This window comes from Enoplosus armatus, chromosome 18 (genome assembly GCF_043641665.1).
Source record: "Enoplosus armatus isolate fEnoArm2 chromosome 18, fEnoArm2.hap1, whole genome shotgun sequence".
NCBI classification, from domain to species: Eukaryota; Metazoa; Chordata; class Actinopteri; order Centrarchiformes; family Enoplosidae; genus Enoplosus; species Enoplosus armatus.
Window position 1 is genome coordinate 7343153 of NC_092197.1, and position 27228 is coordinate 7370380.

General features: G+C 38.0%; 2 protein-coding genes across 2 annotated transcripts; both read left to right on the forward strand.

Annotated features, from left to right (window-relative positions):
• Window positions 1-8718: 8718 nt before the first annotated feature.
• lman1 (lectin, mannose-binding, 1) lies at window positions 8719-19490 on the forward strand. Its single transcript, XM_070924607.1, has 13 exons — window positions 8719-8938; window positions 10052-10206; window positions 11186-11293; window positions 11916-11977; window positions 12355-12454; window positions 12563-12686; window positions 13680-13738; window positions 13904-14036; window positions 14261-14448; window positions 14798-14877; window positions 18513-18675; window positions 18766-18890; window positions 18981-19490. Exons 1-13 carry the CDS (start codon window positions 8719-8721, stop codon window positions 19015-19017), a joined length of 1554 nt encoding a protein of 517 aa, XP_070780708.1. The 3' UTR covers window positions 19018-19490.
• A 2151-nt stretch (window positions 19491-21641) lies between these two features.
• Window positions 21642-27062, forward strand: cplx4a (complexin 4a). The gene is made up of 3 exons (XM_070925049.1): window positions 21642-21805; window positions 24166-24253; window positions 26835-27062. The coding sequence occupies exons 1-3, from the start codon at window positions 21642-21644 to the stop codon at window positions 27060-27062; spliced, it is 480 nt and encodes a 159-aa protein (XP_070781150.1).
• The last annotated feature ends 166 nt before the right edge of the window (window positions 27063-27228 follow it).

The following is a 27228-nucleotide window of genomic DNA, read 5'->3' on the forward strand; positions in this document are numbered from 1 at the left end:
AACATATGGTTCCTTCACAGCACATTAAACAAGTCTCTCATGAAAGCAGTTTTTACCTCATTACTTTATGACAGTTCATTATTCTCTTTCACATGAAATGTATAAGAAAGTATTGGTGCCGCCCAATACTAAATAATGAATCAATTGACATAATCAAGCATAAATTCAGAGAGGGATTAAAATAGTAGGAATAATTGGGGCATTAAGAATTTGTACTGTGTACTAATACCGTTAGTCCTCATTTGTAAAACAACTCACTGTAGTTTTCAGTTGCCATGGCAGCAAAGTGATAACAATTAGAAGAAGATGGAAAAGAAGGCATTGCTGCCTGAGATTACTTTTTTCTAATTACCAATGTAGTCATACCCATTGTTTTTATCAGTTAGTATAATTTATATTTTTTCAATAAGTTAATTAATCATTTTGTTGAAACGTTATCATAAGTCTGAAGATATATGACAAAGAGAAGCAGCAAATCCATTCGAAAAGCTGGAACCTGAGATTGTGTAGCATTTTTTCATTACTTTTGCTTGAAAGATTACTGAAACGGTGAATCGATTATGAAAATAGTTATCAATTATTTTCCTCTTGATCAACTAATCGATTAATCAACTAATCGTTTCAGCTCTAGTAGTCATGTTATAAATCTTGTCAAGACCACCAATTATATCTGGAAGAACTAATGCATGTGTAAATCATTACATATTTTTAAATACTTGATGCCAAATGCATCACACAAGCCAATAACAGGGAATAACAACCTGAACGGGTCCTTTCTCCACATTTATTTTATTAGCCTGATAAGTATAGTTATTCATGTTGAGGATGTGGTGAGCAGTGACAATACGAGAATTAACAGTATTGTTGTCAGCTGTAAAGCAGGATGGTGGAAAAGGAAGAAGCCAATTGTTGAGTAGTTCACTTACTCAGTGAAGTCCTGAGCAGCAGAAAATGGTCAATTCAAAGCTTTAATAGGTGGACAAAGTGATGATGCTTCCCACTAACTGTGAAATCTGCTGCATATCTAAACTAAGACTTTAAGTTAAAGTTCATTTCATGCTCAGGTGATCTCCTGCACTGCATGCACTCAGCTGTTGGATGGCTGTGTGGATGTTAACTGTCCACTGATCCACCAGAGGGCGACCTTCTCAAAGCCATTTACAGTTAGCCATTAAAGGTTCTAGGTCACTTTGCAATATCAAGTTTGCTCAGCAATACCATAGTACTGAGAGATAAATGACTGACTGATGAATCTCTAACACGTTACAATAAAATCAGTCAGATATGAAAAGGCAAGATTTCCAGTGATGATTCTGTCAACTTCTCAACAGAAAACAAGAAAGGCAACATAATGGCACCATAATTGCGGCTCACTATAGAAGTGCAACAGTTCAGTTTCAGTTTTATTAGTCGTTTGTATGTTAACACAGGGAGAGGGGAGAAAGAAAATATTAAAATGATGAGAAAGGGAGAGAAAAAGGAAAAAAGACAAAAATATAAAGTGTTAAATTATTCTGAATATGTTTAATCTGACAACATCAATACATAATACTTTCGCTCTGGTGTCCCCACTTCTATCTGAAGTCCTGAAGGCTGTGAAGTCATATGAAGTCATAGCTGGAAGAGGCTGGACGTGCTTGGCCTCTGAAGGGAGAGTTGGGCGTCCAGCTGGGTTTTGGATGCAGTGTAGCCTTTTTCTGAAGTCATAAACCTTGTTTCACGCGTCTTAAGTTCACCCTTGTCTCTCTTACTCATAACTTACATTTATCTCACTCTGTCCTTCATTTGGATGAAGAGAAGTTGAAGATATGCTCTCTGGAGCTTGACCAACACAAGGTGAAGTCATTTTTATTTTCATGAATAACAAGACGTGAAAACAGAAACCTTCAGTCTCGTTTATCAGCGCTGGTTTTGTCAAGACTTTGATGTTAGTTGTTTCCAAGTACCTCATCAACCACTGCAGAATAAAGTGGTTTATTGCATCTGTCAAGTGAGTATATGAGAACTTTTATTTTACACATTATGTCTATTTATTGAAAACATTTCAACTTCTAAAGCTCATGTATTATTGATTCTTATTTTTTATGTAGGTTTTTCCATGTTTTCAGACTGGAGTCCTGTTTCATTATACATTCAAAAGAAAATGGATGGTGGGTCTGTAGGTGCAAATGATGCTGTTTTGTCTTCATAACAGATCATAAAAAGTGAAAGAGGGACCGCATGCCAACCACTTTCACAGCGCTACAATATAATAGAAAGGAAGTTCACAACTCTACAAAAACATTACATACACAGCTGTTAAAGCTGGAGAGCTGTGTGTAGAGATGTAAAGATAATATAGATTTTACCCCTGCGGCTGTATTTTCCAGCATCATGTTGATGTGACCTCTGTATCACTTTACTGATGTAAAATAATGAGATGCAGCAAAGTACATTTAGTCAAGTACTGTTCAATATTAAGGTACTTTACTTAAGCATTTATATTGATAAATTGTATATACTGCTGGGTAGTTTCTCTCAGCAGTATAGAATTTCTTCCTTCAATATAATGAAGTAACCCTCTCAAAGGGGCAAAGCTGCATAATGAGTACTTTTACTTGTTATACTTATATACTTTTCAGAACTTTTACTAGTCATGGAGTATTTTTTCTTAAGTAAAAGATGTGAATACTTCTTCCACCACTGCCCCTCAGTACACTGTGCCATAATAATCATTCAGTACCCCTCTAGCTCCACTAGGTGGCAGTCACTTGTCAGTCACACACAGTATGTACTGTGTGATTACACCCCATCTGAATGATGCACAGCACACAGTGTTCAGTGAACTCATTAAACTTTGCAGTGTAGTTCAATCAAAACACAATCATGAATAAAGCTTTGTGGCGATGTTCACCCAGCGTGGTTAATGCTTGTTTTCTTGTTTATTTTCGGACTCAATGACTGAAATTAGATGTTCTTATGCAACAATATCTTTCTAACATCTTTCCTCTCAAAGATGTTTGACAACAAGGTTGGCAGCCACCAACCATGAGATGATATTAAGACACATTTAATACACTTGGCCCGTCTCTGTCAGACTAATTATTGTAACTATTTTGTTCCTGGAGGCAAAACAATCATCTTTTATTTTTGACATATTTTGACACATTTTTTGAACATTAAAATCAAACAACATTTCACTGAGTGAACTAAAACTAACAATTGCGTCATCATAATTATCAATATTATCATCATTTCATCAACATAAACAAAAACAGATTTGTTTTGCAGCACATGCCCAGGGTTCCCTCAAAACATTCAGATGCCACCTCCATTTAACACTACATCATTGTTTACATGTTGTTTATTTGTTTCACAACGAGCCCATTTTTCAGAGAACAGTACATGTCATGATTCGCATTTGATTAAAGAGGGGCCGAAATTAAAGTCCTGTGCACATCCTTTTAACAAGCTTGGGTCAGCTCGTCCTGGAAGACAGGGGGGGAAAAAAGCTTGGCAATATATTTCTCCAAAATCCCTTCTGGAAGTAATTAATCACCATAATACAAGGGCAAGCCTTAAAAGATTTCAAATATTTGCTGAAGTGCCCCCTTGTTCCTAATTATATCTCCCTGCTTGTCCCCCTCATTATTTAGAACTACCCACAAAAATATGCAACACTGAATGGGAACCGTCATACACATACACCCTCCCCTTCCAAAGAAAATGTTTAATAGCAAATTAATGAGTGAGTTACTGTGCTGCGATAAAGGCCTTAATGAGGTAATTTTATTAGCAGCGGCTGCCCAGAACTGTTGGAAACCGATGGAGGAAACAAACAGAGAAAGGCAGCACAGAGAAAATTAGTGTTACCCATTAACTGCCCCAAAACATCCCCCATTCAGTGAAGATTATGATGAAAAAAATACATTGTTGCCCTCCAACGTAATTACAAGACAGTGCAAATTCAATTCTAATGAGGCGAAAGGCACCCGCTTAACATACATCCCCTATCCCCCCTCCCTCCTCTAAAAGGGCTTGCTCTTGTTGGAGCCTAAGTTTAAGGAAGTATTGAGAGTGAAAGAGACAATAATGAGAGATCGGCCCGGCCCTAAGTGCTTTATACGCTGCAAACAGGTAGAGAGGATTGAATGGCTCTCTTTCTGGGACTCCTGGGGGGCCTGTCTTCCCAGCACAACAACACTTGGCCCTGAGAAAAGGGTCCGCTGAGGAGCCTGGAGAGTGAATGGACCTGTGCTGCAGTGGGTCAAACTGAATGGCCACAAGTTCTTCAATTATTACAAACTATGTTGTGCCGGCCCCCGGGGATACACACATGTACACAAACACACACACAAAAACACACGTAGACAGCCATCACCCTTCCACCTCTCCCTCTCATTGAGTTATCTTTACTCAGGCTTTGTCTCCTCTAATTGGAGCTGATGAGGGACTAATTGGTAGCTTTTTTACAACACCCAGTACTTAAGCAATGGCAAGCCGAGGGAGGCAGCATGAGCGGAGTTAATGAGAGGCTTTGCACAAATAAAGGCTTTAAAATGGGCCCGTTTCACAGAATGGGAGAAAAAGGAAAGTTGAGAATATCCTTTGTGTCCTCCACATCTTTCACTTATGTGCAGGTATCTGAAAAGGAGAGGGAGTGGTGGAGGGCACACAGTGGTTTGCCGAAACGTTGAGCACTTGTGCGCATAAAGGGATCTGTTCTGTATTGTTTGGGGTCCCATCGTTTAGTGTGTCTGTTAATAATGAGAAAGGGCCACTCTTCAAATGAATGTGGCAAAGTCCTCAGTGGACAATAAGTGCCCTCTCTTCCCTGGACCACACTGCACCGTGTTGAAGCAATCTGAAATAAAGGTTTAGTCCTTCTGCATTGTCGAGGGTGAGTATGTGGCCTATGTGCGCAGTATTGAGCCAACAAATAATACAGCAGCAGAGCCAGAAAACACAGCTCTGATGTGGGGTAATCATTAAATCTTTGTAGATTATTGTTTGAAATTATCATGAATCAAAATCTGCTTTTAACTATATTAAATAGGCCTTGTGTGTCTCCTATTCCATCATGTGACATTGCAGAAATACTGAAGGAAAATCAAGCTCACTAGATGGTAATTTAAGCATAAAAATCACAATCTCTGGTCCTCGGGGGCCTGTTAGAGATTTGCATCATGGTGGTGAACTTAAGAGCACCGCAGGTTCAACCACAGGACATTTCCTTAGCATGCTGTTGCCTCAGCAGACATTTTGTTCATGTGGTAATGGATTGCTTTGTGGTTTTTCGAGTATGAATAAACACCATGAAGCAACAAGCTTCGTTTAACTAAGCCACGGTGTCACACCAGGAGGCCACAAGCCACTCTCCCTTTCCCCCTAATGTGACATCGGTAATACAAACAGCTTTAGATGTCCGCATCCTCCAGGAACAAGCAGCCCCATGCGCAACACAACTGTTATTTGTTTTATCTGATTAGGCCGGTTTAGGATCTCCAAATACGGACTCATCCAAATGATGGCGTTCAATACACAGAGCAAGTGGAGGCGAGGTAGAAAGTGTTAAGATATGAGGTTCATTGTGGTCAAAACTTTGAAAGAAATGGGTATCAAATGCATACCCAATATCTCCAAGTGGTATTTGAAGATACAGTATTATTTAAACATCAATAGTTCAGTACACCACAAATATCTGATCAACTTGCTGTCGCTTCCAAGATACATTTAGCATCATATAATTCACTGGCCAAATATTTGTGCTGACTCATGTGATAGGCCATTCACAGTCTCAGTGACCCATTAACATCCTACAGGTTCCCATTGTCCTCCACTAAATGGATCCATTAGCATTGCTATTGTTATTTAAATCCTACATTTCCTAAGAAAGAGTGTGGTTTAACTCTCTAATGAGGACTTCCTCAGACAAAGGACCGAGGCCTCTATTTTCTCTGCGCTCTAAATCCCCTGTTAGATTTCATGAGCATGAAACATGACACAAGATTTAGTATCTTATTTATAAGTTAATGTACTCCACTTAGAAACTCTAGTGTGCTTTCTGATGTTGTCGATGGTTCAGTGAAGGTTTTTAGACTTTTAGTTTCCTATACATCCTTTCATTCTTTGCTAAATCTGTCATAATGTTCCCATAGAGATCAATAACGGTGATCTTTTCCTAATATACGACTTTTCCGAGTTGCCTACTCTAAACTCTTAACTCTCTTCTTCTCTTCCATCCTGTGAGTTTTGTCCATCAGCAGGCATCTTGTTTCATTGCCTTTTATTTGCAATGATTCAGTGTGAAAATATGATCAAAAATAACATTTTTGCACAGGGAAGAGCAGCTAGCAGCTAAGCTATCTGAGACAGAGCAAGATAGATCACTTAGTTGTAATATGATCAGCACTATTATTGTTGTATTTAATAGTGATATGAGTGTTTTTATAAAGGTGGAGATTCAGTAGTTAACGAGTGAAAAGCAAAAGGTACCCAAAGAGTAAAAGACCGTCTCTGTTCATACTGTATGTGTTGCATGACTGTGAAGAAAATGTATCTGTTGTGCGTGACATTACTACAGCATAAAAACTTTATCACTGGAACCCGTGCAGATCAGTCCTTGCCATTGATCTGATCATTTGCCAGAATAGTCAAAACCCCAAGATTAGTGTCACCACAATAGTCTGTTTTGTTCTGGGGTTCGTTCCTGAACCCGTAATCACAGGCCCTCACAGTAAGTGATGCTGCATAGGAAGAGGCTAGCGAGTGGCACGTAATTGTGTCATCTCCCACTGAGGCTTTCAGACTGCAGTGAAAGCTCCTGCAGCCAGCACGGCCATGTCAGCTAACCTTTCACTGACCTCATGCAGGCTTACGAGCCGGTCCAGAACAACACAGGTAACACAGCAGCCGGAAGGACCAAAACCTCTATGTGGATTATGACATACCTGACATGTTTGTTGCTGGTCTAGGTTTCACATAAACAGTCTTGGTGTAATCTGTTCAGGATGTAGTAATGATATGTGTCAGACGTCATACACAATAACATTCTTTACATACAAAACTTTGTGTCACAGAAATAACATAAGAAATACAGACATTAAACTAACAAAAAAATACATTTCAAATATGAATAAAAGCAGCAACATTCACAGTAGAGCCAGACCAATGCTGGATTCTTTAGGCCAACACCAATATTGACATTTGAATTAAAAACTGTCAACAGTTTATCGGTCGATATAGTAAAGAACATAAGCAAATATTTCAAATAAGGATCCCTTAAATTGGTTTACTTAAAGAAGTGTGACCACGATGTGTAATGATAACCCTAACCCTTTATTTAGTGGACAAACTATGTCATTCTGAAACAGCTTCTAAATTACTGCAAACAAATCTTCTGTGCTGCAATTTCTAATTACTTATCGACCAGCATCTAAGCATACTAATACTTATATCAGCTGGTTGGGCACTAATTCACAAAACAACATGCACAAGTTTATGACTTGGACATACAGTGGCTATACATGTAGCCTATTAGGTGTAATATTTTGCACAAAGTTGCCCAAAAAATCTGCATAAAGTTTATCGGACAATTGTACAATAAAAACTCCAAAATACTAATACGAATACTAATATTTGTGTTTGGTGGTTGGATAATGGAACTGAAATGAAAGGACTGAGGGTGAGTACATTTTTTGTTTTCTGTAGACTGAAGTCCGTAAGTATTAGCATTAGTATAAGTACTAGGAGGCCTTTTAGTATTATTATGAGCTTTAGTAATAGAATTACTGGTAGCATTAGTATTACCATTTGTATTAGAATTACTAGGCTATTGGTATTAGCATTAGTGTTAGCATTTGTATTAGCATAGTATTGTTATTACATTAGCATTTGTATCAGCATTCACATTAGTATTAGTATTAACAGGCCTTATTTATAATAATATATTAATATTAACATTACCGTTAGCTTTAGTAGTATATTAGTTGTACTGTTATTATTAGAATTCGTATATTACGTTAGTATTACTAGGCTATTAGTATTCACATCAGAATAAGTGTTAGCATTCGTATTAGTATTAATTTAAGTATTTGTATCAGCCTTTGCATTAGAATATTTCATTAGCATTAGTGTTAGAGGTGAAATAACTAGTTCAGTCATCAATTAGTCGATCAACAGAAAAATAATGGGCAAATATTTCTATGATCAATCTTTAAGTCACAAAATCCCCAGTTCCAGCTTGTCATTTGTCAGGATATATTATTATATGACAGCAAATTGAATATTTGTTGGTTTTGGATTGTTGATCACTGTGGAGTTGCAGTCCTAATTTGTATGCATCTAAAATAAGAGAAGCTCAAACTTGTTGTGCAGCAGTTGCAGTATAAAGTAGGAAATATAGAGAATGTAGGTATAAAAATATCAATGAACAGATCCAAATACACACAATGCCAAAAACATAAACAAGGTTACAAGTAAGGTTGCTTCTTGGTGTCTTACAGACATGTAGATATGTATGAGAAGTGGCATATAGCTATGAATATATATAATGTTTTATTTATCTACGTGATTTATGTACAGAGGGCCTCTCTTGTCAACATCAGCTGTAACCACAACAAAAAAAAAGACAGAAAAAAAAGGACCAAAAAATCGTCCAATGAGAAAACGCCCTGTTGGCCCTACAGGCATCCCGTCATGCTCGTGGCCTCAGCGCTACGTCAGCAGTGATACCGAAACATGGCGGTGTCCATAGCACAGCGCCCGGCTGCCAGCGCTCGTCTGTTGATATTAACTTTTCTCACAACGTTAATATTTCACCGCAGTGTCGCCGATATTAACGCGGGTGCCTCGACGTCAGAGGAGCCTCCTCACCGCCGGTTTGAGTACAAATACAGCTTCAAAGGACCGCATCTGTCTCAAACCGACGGCAGTATCCCGTTTTGGATCCACACTGGAAGTAAGTTTGTGTCCAGCTGTCAACATCACAGAGCCGCTGGTCACCTGCAGTTTAAACTTAACGCTCACGACAACGAGGACAGCTGAGCTCGTTCGTGTTCCCGGTTCGTAACGGGCGTGTTTTCCGCTCAGGATGTTATGAAAGTGACAGCGGTTTGCTTTTCTTCATTCAAAACTGCACCGGGGAATTCACACATTTTAGCAGCCTAGCTTTGTGTTAGAGGTACAATAACATTCAAACGAGACCTGGGCTGATTTAAAAACAGCACATTAAATGCTCTGGCTGCTGTGAGAGTCTGTGCAGACACATGCAACGGAAGTATTGAACTTTCCTCTTGCAAAAAACAAAAAACAGGCCTTTGGATTCTTGCATCACACAGTGAGTTGTCCAGTTGCTGATATGAGCACTCACTGAGGGCTGCATGAGATTACACTGCTTTCCCTCTAAATGGCCACTGATCTAGGGCTGTAACTAAAGATTATTTTCATTAGTGATGAATCTGCTGATTGTTTTTCGGATGAATCATTTAGTCCATCACAATTTCAGTCAAAGATGACATCATCAAGTGCAAGTACATTTTGGGGATTTTTTCTTTCCTTTCTTAGACAGAGGTGACAAGAAACAACAGGAGCGAGAGATTGAGAGAAAAAGTCTGTGGCTAGACCCAAACCAGGGACATTGTGATTACATAGTCAGCGTCTTTAATCTCTAGGTCACCACAGGATACGCAAATTGTTTGTTTTTGTCCCACCAACAGTCCAAAACTCTGTCCCATGAGACAAAAGAAAAGCAGCAAATTCTCACAATTGAGAAGCTGAAACTTGGTAATGTTTTAGGATTTCTGCTTGAGAAAATTACTTAAACAAATAATAAATCAATGAGTTATGCTATGCATACCACTGCAAGGTTGTATTAGGTGAAGTTACGATAAGTAGTGACATTCAAAAGTACTGTCGATTAATCCTATCCTTATCAGGGTGTAGGCATACCCAGATACAGCTGGCCTATAATAACAATACTACATATTATTAACATCATATGTTCATAGAGAACATTAGGGTAACATGCTGCTGAAATCCTGCTCACTCTCTCCGTCTCTCCTCTCCCTCCCAGATGCGATTCCCAGTGCAGACCAGGTGCGCATTACGCCATCTCTCAGGAGTCAGAGGGGCACCGTGTGGACAAAAAACAGAGTCAACTTTGAACATTGGGAGGCCGAGGTGACCTTCAGAGTATCTGGACGAGGCAGAATGGGAGCAGACGGTTTGGTAAGGAGGGGTGAAACATCTGTGTCAGATAACGAGGCAGTCAGGGAATCTGTTATACTCCTAAAACGCATTAAAGCACTTCTGATCGCAGTTGTTATTAAAGTTTAGTTTGCATTTAATACTGTAAGTCCAAAACTGTCTACCATGCCCAAGAGCACACTACTTGCTGTATCTACTACTCTGTGCACCTACACTCAGGCTGGGTGTTTAACCTCAATACTTTTTGTGAACCGACCAAAATGTGTCTGTATCATCGAGCGTCATGAATAAGAAGTTGGTATCGAATGCTTGGTCACATTCTTGCCTACTGATGCTTTAATCAGATATTTCAAAATCTAAAGTTTTCTTACTTTAAACTTTAAATATTATATTTTATATAGCCAGAACAAATCAACATATTCTGTGAAATGAAAAATAGGTTAAATCATGTTAATACTTTACAAACTGAGGAAGTGACTCATATAAAAACAATATCCAGCCTTTATGTGCACACCTCGTAACTGATGAATAATCTAAACCCTACTATATGGTTGACCATGTTAAATAAAGATGACCTGTATTGAGGGTTAAATAAGAGATCCTGTATGACACTGAGCAGACTCAGATATGGAGAAACCTGAAGGAAATGTGCACATCCTGTTTCAGGAGATGTGTCATGCCCACAGGGTTGAATGACAAGCATTTGTTCACCTGACACAAGAACCGCTGTGAACGCCAATAAACATGTTGAGCTAACGTGTACTGTTAACAGCCCAGATTTATTCAAACGCACTGAACAGCCTCCATGAAACGGCACCCAAATTATAACCTGTGTAACTATTAGTCAGCCGCTGGAGTATTTGATGATGAGGTCTGTACTCATTCAGTGGGTTGTTCTTGACTGGATACCCAAGTAGTTTGAGGTTTTTAATGTACATTTTCTTTGACTTTTGTTTTGTGAAGGATACTAAAACAAACATATTTGTCTCTCGTCTAACAGGCTGTGTGGTTCACCACTACACAAGGCCTCGACGGTCCAGTGTACGGTGCCGCCGACCAGTGGAGTGGAATTGGGATCTTCTTTGACTCTTTTGACAATGACGGAAAGGTTAGTGTCAGCTTCACATTTCCAAGAATTGTTTAACCTCAACTATTAATGATTGTATATTTCCAAGAGTGTCCCTCAAAGAGTTTTTGTGCACTGCATGTGTTCAAAGAGAGATGGTCGTAGAGACTTCAGTCTTTGTTTGTTTCTGTTCTTGTTTTGGTGGAAAACAGCCAGTTCAGAGATCTTCTGCTACAGAGATAGTCCACATCAACACAAAGACGGCCTCTGTTTGGTTGTCATCAACATAGAGGACATTTATTGTAAATAAAAAATATGATTGTGCGCTGATCCATTTGTGGGACTCACTTTACATTTACTGCTTCGATTATTAGTTTTGGCTCATTTTTGTGTGCAATTCTTTCTTTACATTTGTTGAAACGTATAAAGTATTAATTTGTTTATTATGTATGTGAATTTAAATTACTATTAAAATGTGTATTTTTTTAGTAGATAGTGGATATCTCTGCCATGCAAAACAAATCTTTCACAGGTCCGTTTATATCACATTGGAGTATTATGTATTTGTGCTCAGGTATGGGATTGATATTTTTGAATACGACTACCCGAAATTAAAAAACAAAAAGGATTAATGTGTTTCCTTGTTTTCTCATCTTCCTTCCAGAAAAATAACCCAGCTATAATTGTTGTGGGAAACAATGGCAACCTTGTTTATGACCACCAAAAGTAAGTAAACACTTCTTTTGCTCTGCTCTGATGTCATCTCCAACTCAGATTTTAACAACTTAAAAATGAAATATGATTATATTTGCTTGGAAAGTAAATAATCCTCCATCTTTCATAATCTCCCCTGGGCCAGTAAAAGCTTTAAATCACTTTTTTAAATGCCATTCCCGTTTGTCTTAGAATTCACACTGTTTACTGCACTACTAAACAAGTATTTACAAACACATACATGATATTAATGTGATTCACTTATTTAATAAGCTTTTAATCACACTGTATTGTTTCCCGCTCCTGTTCAGGGTCTACGTGGAGCACAGTACTGTATATAGATGAATGTAACTGTTGTGTTTTTTTCTGAAAATGTTGTTTTGATCCAGTGACGGCAGCACACAAGCCCTCGGAACATGTTTACGAGACTTCCGCAACAAACCCTATCCTGTCAGAGCCAAAATAACGTACTACAAGAAGACACTGACGGTAGGAGAAACCATAAACACGAGAGTTATAACCTGTTTACATGAAGCTGTATGATGTTTGATTATCAGCACAGTATGTTGTTTAGCTGCATCAGATCTTCCTCCTCAGGTGATGATCAACAACGGTTTCACTCCAGACAAAGAGGACTATGAGTTCTGCACAAAGGTGGATAACATGGTCATTCCCAGCGAGGGCTTTTTTGGCATTTCAGCCGCCACTGGTGGTTTAGCAGGTATTATTCTATAATCTGTGTTAAAAACCCTTAAAACTCTATCTAAAAATATCAGTATTTACTTGTTTTAAAAGCTCTGTATTTATCTGTAGTCCTCTAACTAAAACTCCATGGTCCCTGTTTTACCTTTGTACATACACTGACAACCCCCACCTTACTTCTTTTGTAATATATATTATAATATTTGTTATATTCATTGTATAAAAACAATAACAACACAGAACAGTTAACTGTACAGTTATCCTAAATAGTGAACAAATAGTGTAATACCTGCAGGAAGTTTTTGTAAAACTGTGGATATTGCAATGTATAATTTTTTCTTTAGGAACACAATTCAATGTCCACATTATGCTTCTCTTTTAATTTCACCATCATACATACGTTTTAATTGTCTAAGCACCCTGGCTTTATAATAAATGAATAAAGATATAAACTTCTAAAATAACCCTTAAATTTAGTTGTCTTCTCCACAGAAGTTAGGGAGGAAATAGAAAGAGGAATTTCAGTATTGTTGTCTGGTTATTACTGATGGTAATTTCCTGGATATTATACCATGAATATTATGCAAACATTACCCTATTAGTATCTCATTATTATGAGCTTATTACACTATTATTACTTCAGTTTTTCATCAGCACATTTCTCCACCTTAACATGACCCCTGTTATTACTCTCCAAAAAGATTTTACCCCATTATTATAGTTTTTTACCCTGATACAACATAATTATACTCTCATGTTTCTGACCTGCTATTATCCTATTACAGAACATAAATTCTAATATCACCATTGTTATAAACCTAATTCCCAAGGTATTACTCTGTAATTACTATGGTATTATCTCAGTATCACCCCCCCACACACACACACACACATTATAACTCCGTAATTACGATGTAATTGCTGTGCTGTAATGTAAAGTGCTACCACAAGTTTAAATATGATTTTTTTCTGTTTGTTTATTTTCTAACTCTTAATTTCTTTCCTCCAATAGATGACCACGATGTTTTGTCCTTCTTGTTGTTCAGACTCTCGGAGCCAGGCCAGCAACCGGTAACTACACTGTCCTCAAGCTCCTAATACTTTTCCAGCCCTGTGTGTGCCGCTCACTTCTCTGTAGCTGTGCGTCTCTGTGTGCCACATGCATGCATGTGCACCACATAGCCTAAGCCTCTATTGAGTTCAGAGAGGGTTTTTTTTTTGTCTCTCCCATTGAAGCCCCCACCTGAATCTGAGATTCCCAAAGAAGAGAAGGACAAGTACCAGGAGGAATTTCAGAACTTCCAGCAAGAGCTCGACAAAAAGAAAGAGGAGTTTCAGAAGGAGCACCCAGACGTCCAAGGAGAGCCAAGTTAGTTCTGAAACCAAATCAAAAAGTTTAAAGTTGTTTTTATTTTTACTCAGTTTTATATTATCTGAACAAACAAAGTATAATTGTTTGGAAAATATAAATCCTAATATATTCAAAGAGACATGAGAATGCCCAAACATTGCATTTTAAATACCCCATGAAATGTTTGTAGATTTTATTTGAATTTGTTTTAATCTTTATATTTGTGTTTGGATCCTCTTCAGTTGAGGACTTGTATGAGAGCGTGAATGACCGGGAGATCCGTCAGGTGTTTGAAGGCCAGAACCGGATCCACCTGGAGATCAAACAGCTCCACCGGCAGCTCGCCATGATCCTGGACGAGCAGCGGCGGTACGTCTCCGTCATCACTGATGAGGTCGCCAAGAAGGGGTCGAACGCTGAGTCGGGACAGGTGAGCATGTCATTGCTAAGAGATGGGTTGGCAGCAATGATGGGTGCAGGACTATAAGTCATTTCATGTCATTTAGGATTGCATGTTTTACACACAAACACAAACGTAGGGACCTGAATAATAGCGGGTGCATGTCTAGTCTAGTCTAGTCTAGTTTAGTCTAGTTTATTGTTTTTACAAGAGACCAGCATTACACGACTCAAACAAAGTATCAACACAGAAGAGTTCAGAAAAATCCTTTCTGTGTACTCCTGCTGAAGTGTTTTTATGAGAGGTTATGAAAACTAATAAACCTGTTTTATGACACTGGAGTGTTTAACCTTACCATTATGTTGTATTTGTCTTTTAGCTGGACACTGCCAGTCAACAGCAGCTGGGCTCTGTTGTAGCCACCCAGCAGGAGGTTCTCAAAAACCTGAATGAGTTGAGGTAAGTAACAGTTGTTGACGTTTGGCTTGTTCTTAAAAACTAGCTGTTGTTATTGCAACGAACATAAAGAGAGACCCGTGATACTAGAAAAACAAGGGAAATCCTTGTTAAATCCCTCAAATCATATTTAATCTCAGGATGCGGTGGATGCAACATCACAGGTGTCTGCCAGCCTGATAATCCAGCTGCAGTAACAGCTCCCTCCACCGTCACATGCACGTTCACACACACACACACACACACACACACACACACACACACACACACTAAAAGCCTCAGCACTAAATGGGATAATCATCACACTGCCGTGATCTTAGCTCTAAACCATTTTACTAATTTGTTGTGATAAAATAAATAGATTAATTACATTTTAGGAGTTAAGCAGCTGCATGGTTTACACCTGGTTTAATACAGGACTTCCTTGCAGTAGTTTGGATGTATTCTCAAACGGTTTATCAGTTTATCATAAAGATTGTGGCCATGTGGGAAACCCAAAAGGTAACCAGGGTTTTTAAAAGATATCACCTCCGTGAACAACAATCCTGTCATTGCTGAGACACAGTAATTACAGCATGATATCTGGATGTAATCTTCTTCTTTAATATTAAAAATGGTCTCCTTACCACTCTCAGATGACAGCCTGCACAGGTTTTTAATGCTAAGATATTACAGCTTAAGAGATTTTATGATGGTGTGCCTTCCATGGCGAAGACTTAAATGACTGTTTGATTTTGGTACTTACAGGAAGTAAGCCTGATTAGGTGGAGAAAATGTAATTTTTTGATGTTTAGAGCTTGTCAATAACATATTTGTGCTTTTGTATTCCTTGTCTAAGGTGCTTGAGGGCTTAGTCACTGTGAGCATGCTACATATTAAGAGGGAAAAAAACCTGGTGCTCTTTTAGATTCGCGAGGAGATTTTAATTCGTGTTTTTCTCAGTTTCACCAATAATTAAGTTATGAATTATCTAACTAGTATGCTTATATCAACTTTTCTGACCCTGCTGTTAATTGAAAATTAACTCCTTTAGTTCTTTTAATTTACCTCTGTTCTTTGTCCCCTTTTTAAAAATCAACTGTATAACAAAGAATTTGTTGTTATTCATTCAATAGTGGCATATTTTTTTGTCCTGTTGCTGCAGTTTGATTGTATTTCTTAATTTGAAGCCACCATCTGCATTAAGAATTAATCAGAATCACAAGATATTAAAGATTGTATTTTATGTAACATTAATCTCTTAGTCTCATGTATCATAAAAGAACCAAGCTGTTGATATGCCCTAAATCCAACAAGGACATTCATCCTCAAAATGATTTTGCATACATGATTTTTCTTTATGATATTGTTGACCCACAACACCATCACATGGACTCTCACTCACGTGTCTCATTTGCTAATTCGACCCAAACGTGTCTGTAAGTGGATCATATTGTGTGGATGGCAGCGAAAGACAGAGTTTCTGTAATGATTCAGTTTTAAGAAAAGCATATTATCAGAGTGGTGCACAGGAGTAAGCTGATTGACACAGTAAGTAAGTTCAGACCCTGTCAAAAGGCTGCAGCTGCTCCCTCTAATGTGCTAATGTGCGCGACTGATCTGTATTACTTTGTAGATTAAGCTCTCAGTTTATCCTGACCCATCTTTTAGACACAGAGTTTATGATAGGACTTCATCTCAGACTCTAAATATCCAAGGAGGGCTTTCTGTTCATAAATGGGTCACTTGTAGTAGATGAAGATTAGATGTAGGGTTTAATAAATGCTCACTTACTTTCTCAAGGGAGATTTTTTTTTCTCCTCCCTCTCTCTGTGAAACAAATTAGATTTTGTTTGTATGTCATCCCTGGTCCATCCTTTCAGACTGCAGCCATGTGGCCGAGCAAGAAAAGGCCACATCTTAGCACCATTTTGTCCTTATCAGATTAGGAGTCTTTAAATACATCTGTCATACACAGGCAAAACATGGTTTACCTCCAATTGATTACTTGTCACAATCCCCCCTCAGGGCCTTCCTACTTAGGCTGCTGGAATTCCTTTCATTTGTCAAGTCACTTTTTTTTTCTTTATAATCGTCTTAGATGTGTTTAAGATGATAAGGGGAACTTATTGCTTTCTCCCTGTGAGTAATCAACTTTAAGAAATTGCATTTTGTTGAGAAATATGATCCAGGCTTAGGCGTCTTCATTCTCTTCTGAGAATGGTTTAAACTGTGGTTTTACTTCATTTACTGATGAAATTGAAAGTGAAGATACAGATTTACAGATTTCACATTTTATCACTTGTGAGCCGTGACAGTAATGGTTTTGGATTGTATGTTTTGACGTCTTTTTTCGGGGAGTGATGTATGGACATCAAGGACCTCAAAGAAAGACAACTCGACACATAAACCTTCCCAGATGGATGCAGTGACCCAGACCGTCAGTCTGAATGGGTCAACGTACATTATCTGAATATGATTTATTATAGAAACATAACAGGGTTTAGATACCCCAGCAGCAGATATTGTGTATAGAAATGCTCTTCTTAATCTCAAAGATACTTAAAACAATAGTTTGACTTTCTGGGAAATACGCTCAAATACGAGTCTCCACTGGTTGCCAGGCAACTTCACAATGACAACAAGACTCCAGGAAGCCAAGAAATATCCCAGATAATAAGAGCAAATTATTGTTTTTACACTTTTTATATGGATTAAACACATTTTATATACCATTAATTAATTTGTGAGCTTTAGAGGTGCTGGTAGTGCTGTTTTTCTTTTTTACGTTTGGACAGAGCCAGGCTAGCTGTTTCCCCCTGTTTTTTCCAGTCTTTATGCTAAGCTAAGCTAACCATCTTCCAGATTTAGATGTCCGATTCCTATAATTGCCTCTTTTTCTTACTCTCTGTCCAGTTCAGCAAGGGAACACTGTCCAGGCAAACACAAATGGGACATTTTGTACTAAAAATACTGTAACTTTGTTAGTCTAATTCAGACACAGACAAAACCAAGGACACTTTTCCCCATTGTGGACAAATAAAGCTTCTTGATTTGACAGAGAAACAGTACAACACATTTACAATGACCAGATGTATTTGTTTCCACTTCTCATATGCTATTTTTTTTTTTCTTTTTTCAATCTCTATTTTCATTCGGTCTTTAGCATCATAGCTAAACTCTGGATTGCATATTCAGTATAGTCTTTCTCTGTGATCTGTTTCTTAACCTCCTGTACTTGTAATCTGTTGTAAGAACATGTTTTTATAAGGGATTAATTTAGCAATCATGACCTCTTTTATCAGATGGTAATTTTCTGTTTTTCAAACTTTGAGAATATATAGCCTCGAGCGAATAGGGATTAAAAGATTAATTTTGGACAATTTGTATGACTGTAAATAAATGATAGCACACAGCATATTTGCTGGACATCATGTTTCCCAACATGAATTCTCCCAACACATGTATCAAATCAAGAAAAGTAAACATTTTGACTTTATCATTGAGATATTTATTAAAAGGCTGTTGAACTAAAGATGATTTCCGTCCTTTGGAGAACCAGTTACAGTATTAATGTTTTTGCACGATGCTTCTGCAGCGACTGGTGGCTCTCCAGCCTGTAAACTGTTACTTAACGTGTCCTCTCTTTGTTGCTGCAGAAACTCCTTTTACGAGTCGCTGAAGCAGATCGGCTCAGCCCAGCACCAGGGAAATGCAGGCGGCATGGGAACATATGAGACCATTCAGCACTTCAACGACATCAAGGAACATCTGCACACTGTCAAAAGGGACGTGGAGCACCTGGTCCAGCGAAACGCTCAGGTACGGATCCGAGCGTCGACTCCAGACAGTTAAAAAATATAATATAAAGTAGATCAGCTGACTGAACTCTGTGCTCTCTTCTGTACCCAGAATCCTGCTGAGAAGGTTATGAAGTGCCCCGAGGTGCCTCCCATGCCTTCCTGCTTATCCACCGTTCATTTTGCAATCTTCGTTGTTGTCCAGTCAGTTCTGTTCTTCTGCTACATCATGTACAAGTAAGACATCATCATTTTTATTTGGCCATACGTGTGCTTGTGGATTCAAACTACTCTAATGCTGCGTGTCTCCCTCTTTTTCTCTTGTAGGAGTCAACAAGAAGCAGCAGCAAAGAAGTTTTTTTGATGAAATTAATTTCTGCAATGAAAGTGTGTAAATGAGGGAATGTCCATTTTGGTAATTTACTTTTTGGTTTTGATTATTTTCAGATTGTAAGTTATTGTACTTGAAAAAAAACTGGTTTTGTTGAAGAAGTTTGTTTTAATTAACTGCAGATTTTTAATTTGATCAGTAAATTGTTGTGTATGAATGCTAGTGTGGATTTTCAACATGATGTAACATGTTCCTTACAGTATTTTTGGTTGGTCCTTTAGATTTTGTTTTCAAAAGTTGAAATCTGCCACAGTCCCATTCCAGGAAACAACAAACAACAAAGAGAACCCTGTGTTTTGAAATGTGCAATTTTGTATAAAATAATGCTGAACTATTGGTGATGAAAACTCAGAGCAGATGTCTGCTTCTGTTCATCTGTTTTGATCAAGTCAAACATGTCAGAATCTGACATATCCTCTACCTGAACAATTTACATAAACAGAAAACACAAATCACTCTGTGGTGTCTGCTTATTTCATCATGTGAGATAAACTTCACACAAGATGCATCGACATGGAATAACATGTCTTCTGTTCAGCTCTCATGATCACAGTTTATTCCAGTCAGCAACTTAAGCACAGAGATTTTAAGAAGAGCAGCAAGTGATGTTAATACAATATATCTCTGACTGGTAAAATTCATTATATAGAATATTTTTTGTATATAAAATTATGTATACAATAATTAAACTATGTGTACAGTTAAGTGAAAAGACATAATGAGGGCCCTTTATAACACACAATCAAATAAAGGGACATTTATGAACTCAAATTATTGTACTACATCTATTTTAAGTGTTTATTCCTGTATTTATCAACTCTCCTCTTAAGAAGCATCTATTACTGATGTATAAACAGTTGGCATAACGCAGTAACTGTATAATGACATGTTAATAAATCCTTAGTGTGTTATAAAGCATTTATTAACTGTTAATACACAGTAATAGCTGCTTCATACAAAGTAGTTGTTGACGAATACATGAATAAACACTTAAAAATGTCCTCATATCTGCTTACAACTACACCATATACAACTATAAATGCTAAATAAAGTGTTTTTTTTAGCTACTGTTGGTCCAGTGAAAACTGCTAACGTGCTAATGTTTAGCAGGCATCATGTTAGCCATGTTCATCATCTTAGTCTACCGTGTTAGCATGCTAACATTCGCTAATTGGCAGTAAACACAAAGTACAGCTACAGTTTTTTTTGCAGTTATTTGTTCGTAAGTCAAAGCAGCGGACACATTGAAATGTTGATCACCAAACAATTCATCCTGACGAAATGTCTGTAATTTTATGACAATCCATCATGAGTGTTATCACATTTCACTCATAGCCAGGAATGTCAACCACAATGGCGCTACAGGAAAAGTCAGAGAATCACCAAAGTCAGTAGGATTCATTCTCTGGGGAACATGAACAAAATGTCATTGTAATTTAATAGCTGTTATTTCAGTCTGAGATATTTCAGTCTGGACCAAAGTGGTGGATCTATAGCTTGTATTACAAGTTCTTCTATATGACTGAGTTCATAGAACAAATTGACGGTAGATGGAGTATATAGTGTATAGTAGTATATAGTGTTTATTTAAATCCTGCATATCACTTTTAAAGAGGCTGAAAGGAGGCAAAAAATTAGGGCCTCCTGGTCTCAGATGCATAACAGGTAAGGTTCAAATTTGTGCGGGAACTTCTGCTGCGTGTCATCCATCTCTCACATTTCCTGTTGCTGCTTGACTGTACTATCAAATTATATATGTAATAAATAAATATATTTGAAAATTTACATCCATCATAACTAAAGACATTGCAAGACGTATTTGGTTGCAGATGTGCATTTCTGACATGTTTGGGTGCTCAACAATATTTAGGTAATCTACAATCCTTCACCGAGCTTGCAGCCAGTGACGGAGTGATAGGGTGAAACGAAATGAGAACTGTTTCCTCCCCATCTCTCATCCTCCTGTCAATCATCCTCCCACTGAACAATAGCACGGAATGAATGACGGCTCCACTGGGGGATAAACAAGGCTCTAATCCCACTCCTCTCTCTCTGTCTCTCTCTCTACCTACTCTGCTTGGTCTCAGCAGAATAAGCTGCACATGGGCCGGCCCGTACTTTACTAATATGATTAAGCGCCAGTGGGCGGAAGCAGCATATGTGTGGTCCCAAACTGAGGACACCCATCTCTCCAAAACCATTTTTGTGATGAGTGTTTGCACCTCGTTCTTCCAAAGAACGCACAAAGTGTCAAAATTAATAAAGAGAAACGTCTTCAAAGGTCTGCATGATTTAAAAATAGAGAGAAAACAGGCCATCTGCCTCTTAGCATAGTGGAGCAGGGCGGATTAAATCCAGATTATGGCCGAGGCAAAACGTTGTGTGTGTGTGTGTAAGTGTGTGTGTGTATGTGTCTGTTGCTTGTCGTCAGTGTGTCCTTGGCTCCATAGTCAAGCAGCAGGTTAGCTAGAGAGCTACCACTGGATTTGACAGCTATAGGAAGCTGAACCGGAGGGCACCATAAAGGGGAGCAGCAATTTTCATCTACGAAGAAATTATACTCATCCTCGTAGAGTCAAACAGTCACACAACTCAAGATGGCTTTCTTGATCAAGAGCATGATTGGGAACCCCCTGTCAGGAATGGGTCTTGGCGGTGGAGGTGACAAAGAAGAGGAGGCCACCCCCTCAGATCCAGCAAAGGCAGCAGGGATGACACGGGAGGAGTATGAAGAGTACCAAAAACAAGTGGTGGAGGAGAAGTAAGTAGCAACACTGACAGTACGCCACTGGCCCATCGAAATCAGTATGGCTGCACAATGTACAGTCTGACCTTGACAAGCTGTTTCCTTCTGCATTACAACCCTTCGCCGTTTACTTTCCCCTCTTTTTCACTGACAGTATTTTGTTTTACTCAAACCTAACTAAATGTAAACACTCAAGTAATTATTGTTTTTTTATAAACTTACAATGATCAAGTTGTGTTTGTGAGAGATGCATCTGTTGCTGAAGGTCACAGCAAAGGTACCACCTACACTGGATCTTTTCTTTTTTCTTTTTCTATTCCTAAATTTCCTACATAACAACCCACTGAAGCTAAAGGTTGTGCTGGAACTGGATCAATAATCTCCCATAATCTGTCATTTGTTTCTGCATCCAAAGCAGTTATGAGTTAACATTTTGAGGGACTTTCTAGTTATGAACACAGCTGAGTAAGCAATTGTAAAATGGCAGCTAGAAAAACATGGACATTAGGGCAGCAAATGTTGGAATATTTGAACTGAAAGACAAAAGAAAATCACACAATGAGGTGGTGCTGCAAAGGAAAGCAATCGCAATCCTGCAAAATGACATGTATTTACTTTGTTTATAGCACTATTTGAGGTAGAACATCAAAGGAGAGTTTGTTCACACATGGCTGTTTTTGAGGAGCATTTTATTGTCACACATATTTTATTGTCGATGGGATATCTATAGAGTTTATTTTTGATAGACTTTTAAAACTCTACAGTAATATGAGGAGCAGGTTGCTTGGTTTTGTCCACCGCCATGTTGCTGTCCACTGTTGCATTATGGTGAGTTTGTCTTTCACTAAAGCAGACATTTAAGTAATACAATGTAATTGTGGAAATAATATTTTTTGATTAATGTGGAATTTGGACGTTTGTGATACGTAGTAGATTTTGCAGCATCAAGCAGATCCAGTCAGCCTGTATTACATAACAAGATTAATCCAGCCTCTCCACTCTTTATGTTTGGGAAATGACTTTATTTGTTTGAAAAGACGCCATCTAATGACAACATTCTCCATAATTGTAGTAATGTATTCAGATCTACAGCGACGAATCCTGAGCCACACAAACATTTGATGGAAATTAAAAGGAACATGAAAGACTTTATGTTCTTCTTAAAAACTGTACATGTATCTGTATAATCTATCTGGCCATAAGCGCTTTAACAAATGTATTATAGTCTGTTGATGGTTTCTTAGACACCTCACTGTGTTCTTGTTCCACTACAGTTCAAGTTCCGGTGTCTTGGCTTGATTGCAAATCTACTCTGTCTGGCCTAATAATCCCATCTTTAATTAGCTGAGGGAAAGTACGCAAGTCTCGCCTTGAAAATGAAGGAATACTCTCACAAAGTGCAGGCTGCTGTAAAACTCTTAAATCACACAGGCATAAATAAATGGATAAACCTGAAATATGTTGAATTATTATCTTCTAATGTGTCATGAACACACTTATGTCACAACAAAATTAAAATTAATATCCAAAATAGAATACAGCTTTTGTTGTATTTTCTATCCTATGAATCCATGAAAGTAAATGAAAGTCAAGTTCTGACATTTCTAAGACAAAATACATTTAGAGGATTTCAGATGTAAATAATATTATATCTTCACCAAAACTGCAAATAACCTCGTTAAACTCAAACAAAACTTTCAACCAAATGCTATAAATGTTGCTTGTTGCCGACCACATTTTCACAAAAGTAAGATTTCATCAGTTTTCATCAAGTCGTATAACAAGACACTGATGAGACTACAACATCCAATGCACTTAAAAATATCATAACTCCTGTGACTCATGCATAAAACTAGAAGTTTGAAATAGATTTCTGGATGTTAATAATAGTCCACCTTGAAAAGCCAATGAAGACACATCTATTGTAACAAAACTTTATTTTCTAAATAAACTGAATCTCAATTCAACACCTCATTGGTTAAAGTGAAATCTGTTTCAGCCGACATGATTTCCTGCTTTAATGATATGCAGGTGAACTGGAGGACGTTGTGTTGAGCTAAACTGTCTCTCTGTTGTTTATCTGATGAGTGCCATGCTGGATTAAGACACAGTAAAACAGCCTAAGCCATGAGAAGAAACCATTTTTCATGAAAATCCAAATGCTGAAAAATCTATTATGCTGCTTTTCAGCCGCCGCTGATACACTGATGACAAACAAGGTCATACAATTCCACCTGTTTGGTATTTTCCTGCAGCTTTTCCCTTTGTAAAAAGAGATTAAAATAAATAGTATTTGATTTCAACCGATCCTGGGATGTTCTTCAGACAAACAATAAAAGGTTAAAGGCTAATAATGTTTTTCATTTCTATTTCAGGATGGAGAGAGATGCAGATTTCTTACACAAGAAGGCAGAAAGGGCGACACTCAGGGTGTGCCTCAGAGAAAAATACAGGCTGCCAAAGGTACAGAGCTTTTATCCCTGTATGGGTCTAGAGTTACTCATATTTTAAAATGTAATTTAATACTATACATTAATAAACTCTCCTCGACAGGCTCACAAAGGCTTAATAGTTGACTCTAAGTTCATTATATTAAAGTTAAAACTTTACTTTAACACTCCATTTAGCATTTATAAGCACTATACAATATGGATATTTAATAAATGGTTTATAACACACTATAATGTAGTTGTGAGCAGATATGAGGACATTTTAAGTGTTTATTAATTTGCAGTATATAACCTCTCCTGTGAAGACATGTTTTACTGTGTTGTCATTCATTATCAGTTTATACACGAGCTTCCACTTATGGATGCCCACAGGAGGAGTTATAATTGTTAAACACATTAATAAACACTTATATCTGCTTACAACTACATTATAGTGTGTAATACACATTTATTAAATGCTTATATACTGTTAAATGCTAAATAGGGCGTTAAAGTGGAGTGTTATCACCCATGATGCAGTTTCTGTATCAATTTCTTTATTTTCCATCAGATTAAACACTCCTTCTCTGAGTCCTTTAATAAAGACTGGTAATTATAACAGACAGTCCTTATTAAATGGCTTTACCCTCCGTCTTGTCTGCGCAAGTAGAGAAACAAATAGCTGCTTCACTGTTGAGGTTGCTTTTATGTAACAGCAGCACTTGGCAGCTGCGGCTCGGACAACAGGAGGTGGAAGCCATGCCAGTAGATTAGCAAGAAACGTCCCGGAGACGTTAGTGTCCCATATTGCACCTTGAGTCTTACAAAGCCAAAGCTGAGCAGGTGTCCCAGGCTCATTAGGGAGCACCAGGCAGTGTGAACTGACCTTAAGAAAGAACGACATCTACTTTAGTGGATGTAAAACGAGCAATTTCAAAAGGACTCTTAAAGAAATATCTGCTGCAATGGAAGGAGCAAATAAGGTATGTTGGGATTTTATTCAAGCCATTTAGAGATAAACGCCAGCAGAGTGACTTCTAATCCTGTAAATTAATCTAGAGGTGAAAACATGCTTGTATTGAACTTTGTGTTTTTATGGCAAAAGAGCGAAATCAAGTTCTAACGCGCAGGTTTTCTATGATGATTCTCATTCATCTGAATGCAGTGATGACCTTGGCTGCTGGAGGCGTTTCTAATAGTCTCACGCAACAGGCTGAACTCTATTGTTCAGTTTTCTGCTTTAAACAATGGCCGCATTTCTGTTCACTGTTTGTCTTTTAAATTGAACCCACACATATATGATGAGGACAATAGCAGGAGGCTATACATATAAATTTAATTATTTTCCACCGAACCATGTTTACATTGTTTGAAGAAAGAACAAATGGCAAAGGCCAAAGAGTCTTTATTACCTAACGGGAGCCTGTTCTGTTGATTCTTTTCTTTAAATGAGTAGGAGGTTGAGAACACATGTACATGCTATCAGGTGTGAGTTAGAGAAAAAGAAAATATATATATTTAATGGTACCAGTGAACAGTATGAGTGGGAACAGCAAGTTGGTACTGTTACTCTAATGGAATTAGAGTCTCGTGCAAATAGAAGATATCTTTAGACTATCGTTGGGATTCAGAGAGGAAAGGCTAAAGCAGGTCTGAGATAATCCCACAGATTGACGTTTTAAAGTAGTCACAGTCGTACCTATTGCATGATTAGACTGAGTTTGTTGGAAAGGCTTTAAGCGACACATGAAGTGAGGACAGTAAAGTAAAGGAGACTCTTCTGCCTGCTTCATAAAAATGTAGAAAAACACAGGCATCAGAATATCCTCGAGTGCAGCGTCCTGGATTAAGATCAGAGTTCAGCTATTTGTTTGTTTCCTAGTTTGCCTGGTTGTTTGCTTATAATATGAATTCAAACCCAGACGAATTTAAGTTTTGTTATGCGTTCATTAGAACTATTAGTAAAATCAAAGGAGGACTATATAAGTTATCAAAAAGCGGTCAACAAATTGATTTTAGGTTTATGTATGGTTCAGATTAGCGGTACGTCCTCTGATAAACAATACATGCAATGTTTGTCACCTCTGAGTGTAGTGATGGGAATATGTGCTGTATGTTGTGAAAATCAGGCAGGCAGACAGCATGTTAATCCTGTAAAAAGCCTCTAAGTCAACCTTTAGGTTGTTTACTTCTGCAAATATTAAAAAATGCCATACATGTACAGTCTGTTATATTCAGAGAAAATGAAAAAAATGCCTTCCCTCGTGTCTGGTACTTAGAAAGTTTACATATAATAACCTGAAGTGACATTATGGAGGAGTATTTAACTAATCTATTATTTTTCCAGAGAGAACACAGACAATTTTAAGAGAATCTAAATCTAAGAAAATCTCTATTTAATTACCCGCCACCTTTTACAACCCTCTAAAAAAGAACATTTTGTGACCTGTTTCATGTTCTAAAGATGTTGCATACCAAATTAGGACCATCTTGGGACTTTATAGATGACATAACAGGGACATCCTTGTCCTCAATATCAATAATCACATTGAATGTAAAGTCCTCTACTGTCATGTGTCTGTGTTTCTGGACTCTGACCGTGTTGTCGTCTGCAGAGCGAGCAGGACGAAAACATGATTGAGATAGCCGGGGACGACGTGGACGTGCCCGAGGAGCTGCTCAAGATGGTGGACGAGGACGCCACAGAGGAGGAGGGCAAGGACTCCCTCATGGGCCAGTTTCAAAACTTGCAGAACATGGACATGGACCAGCTGAAGGAGAAGGCCTCGGCCACCGTCACTGAGCTGAAGAGCAAAGCGGAGGAGAAGTGCTCCGTCATGTGATTGAATAATGAAGAGGAGGAAGAAGGGAGAAGAGGAGAACGCGACTAAATGAATTTCAACACTTTCTGGGAATCTGCAGGCTGAGCTGTGTTAATAAGTCTGGGATTCAGTTACACTATAAATCGCCTACTTATAAGCACTAAAAAACCTCTTCCTGTGATATAAA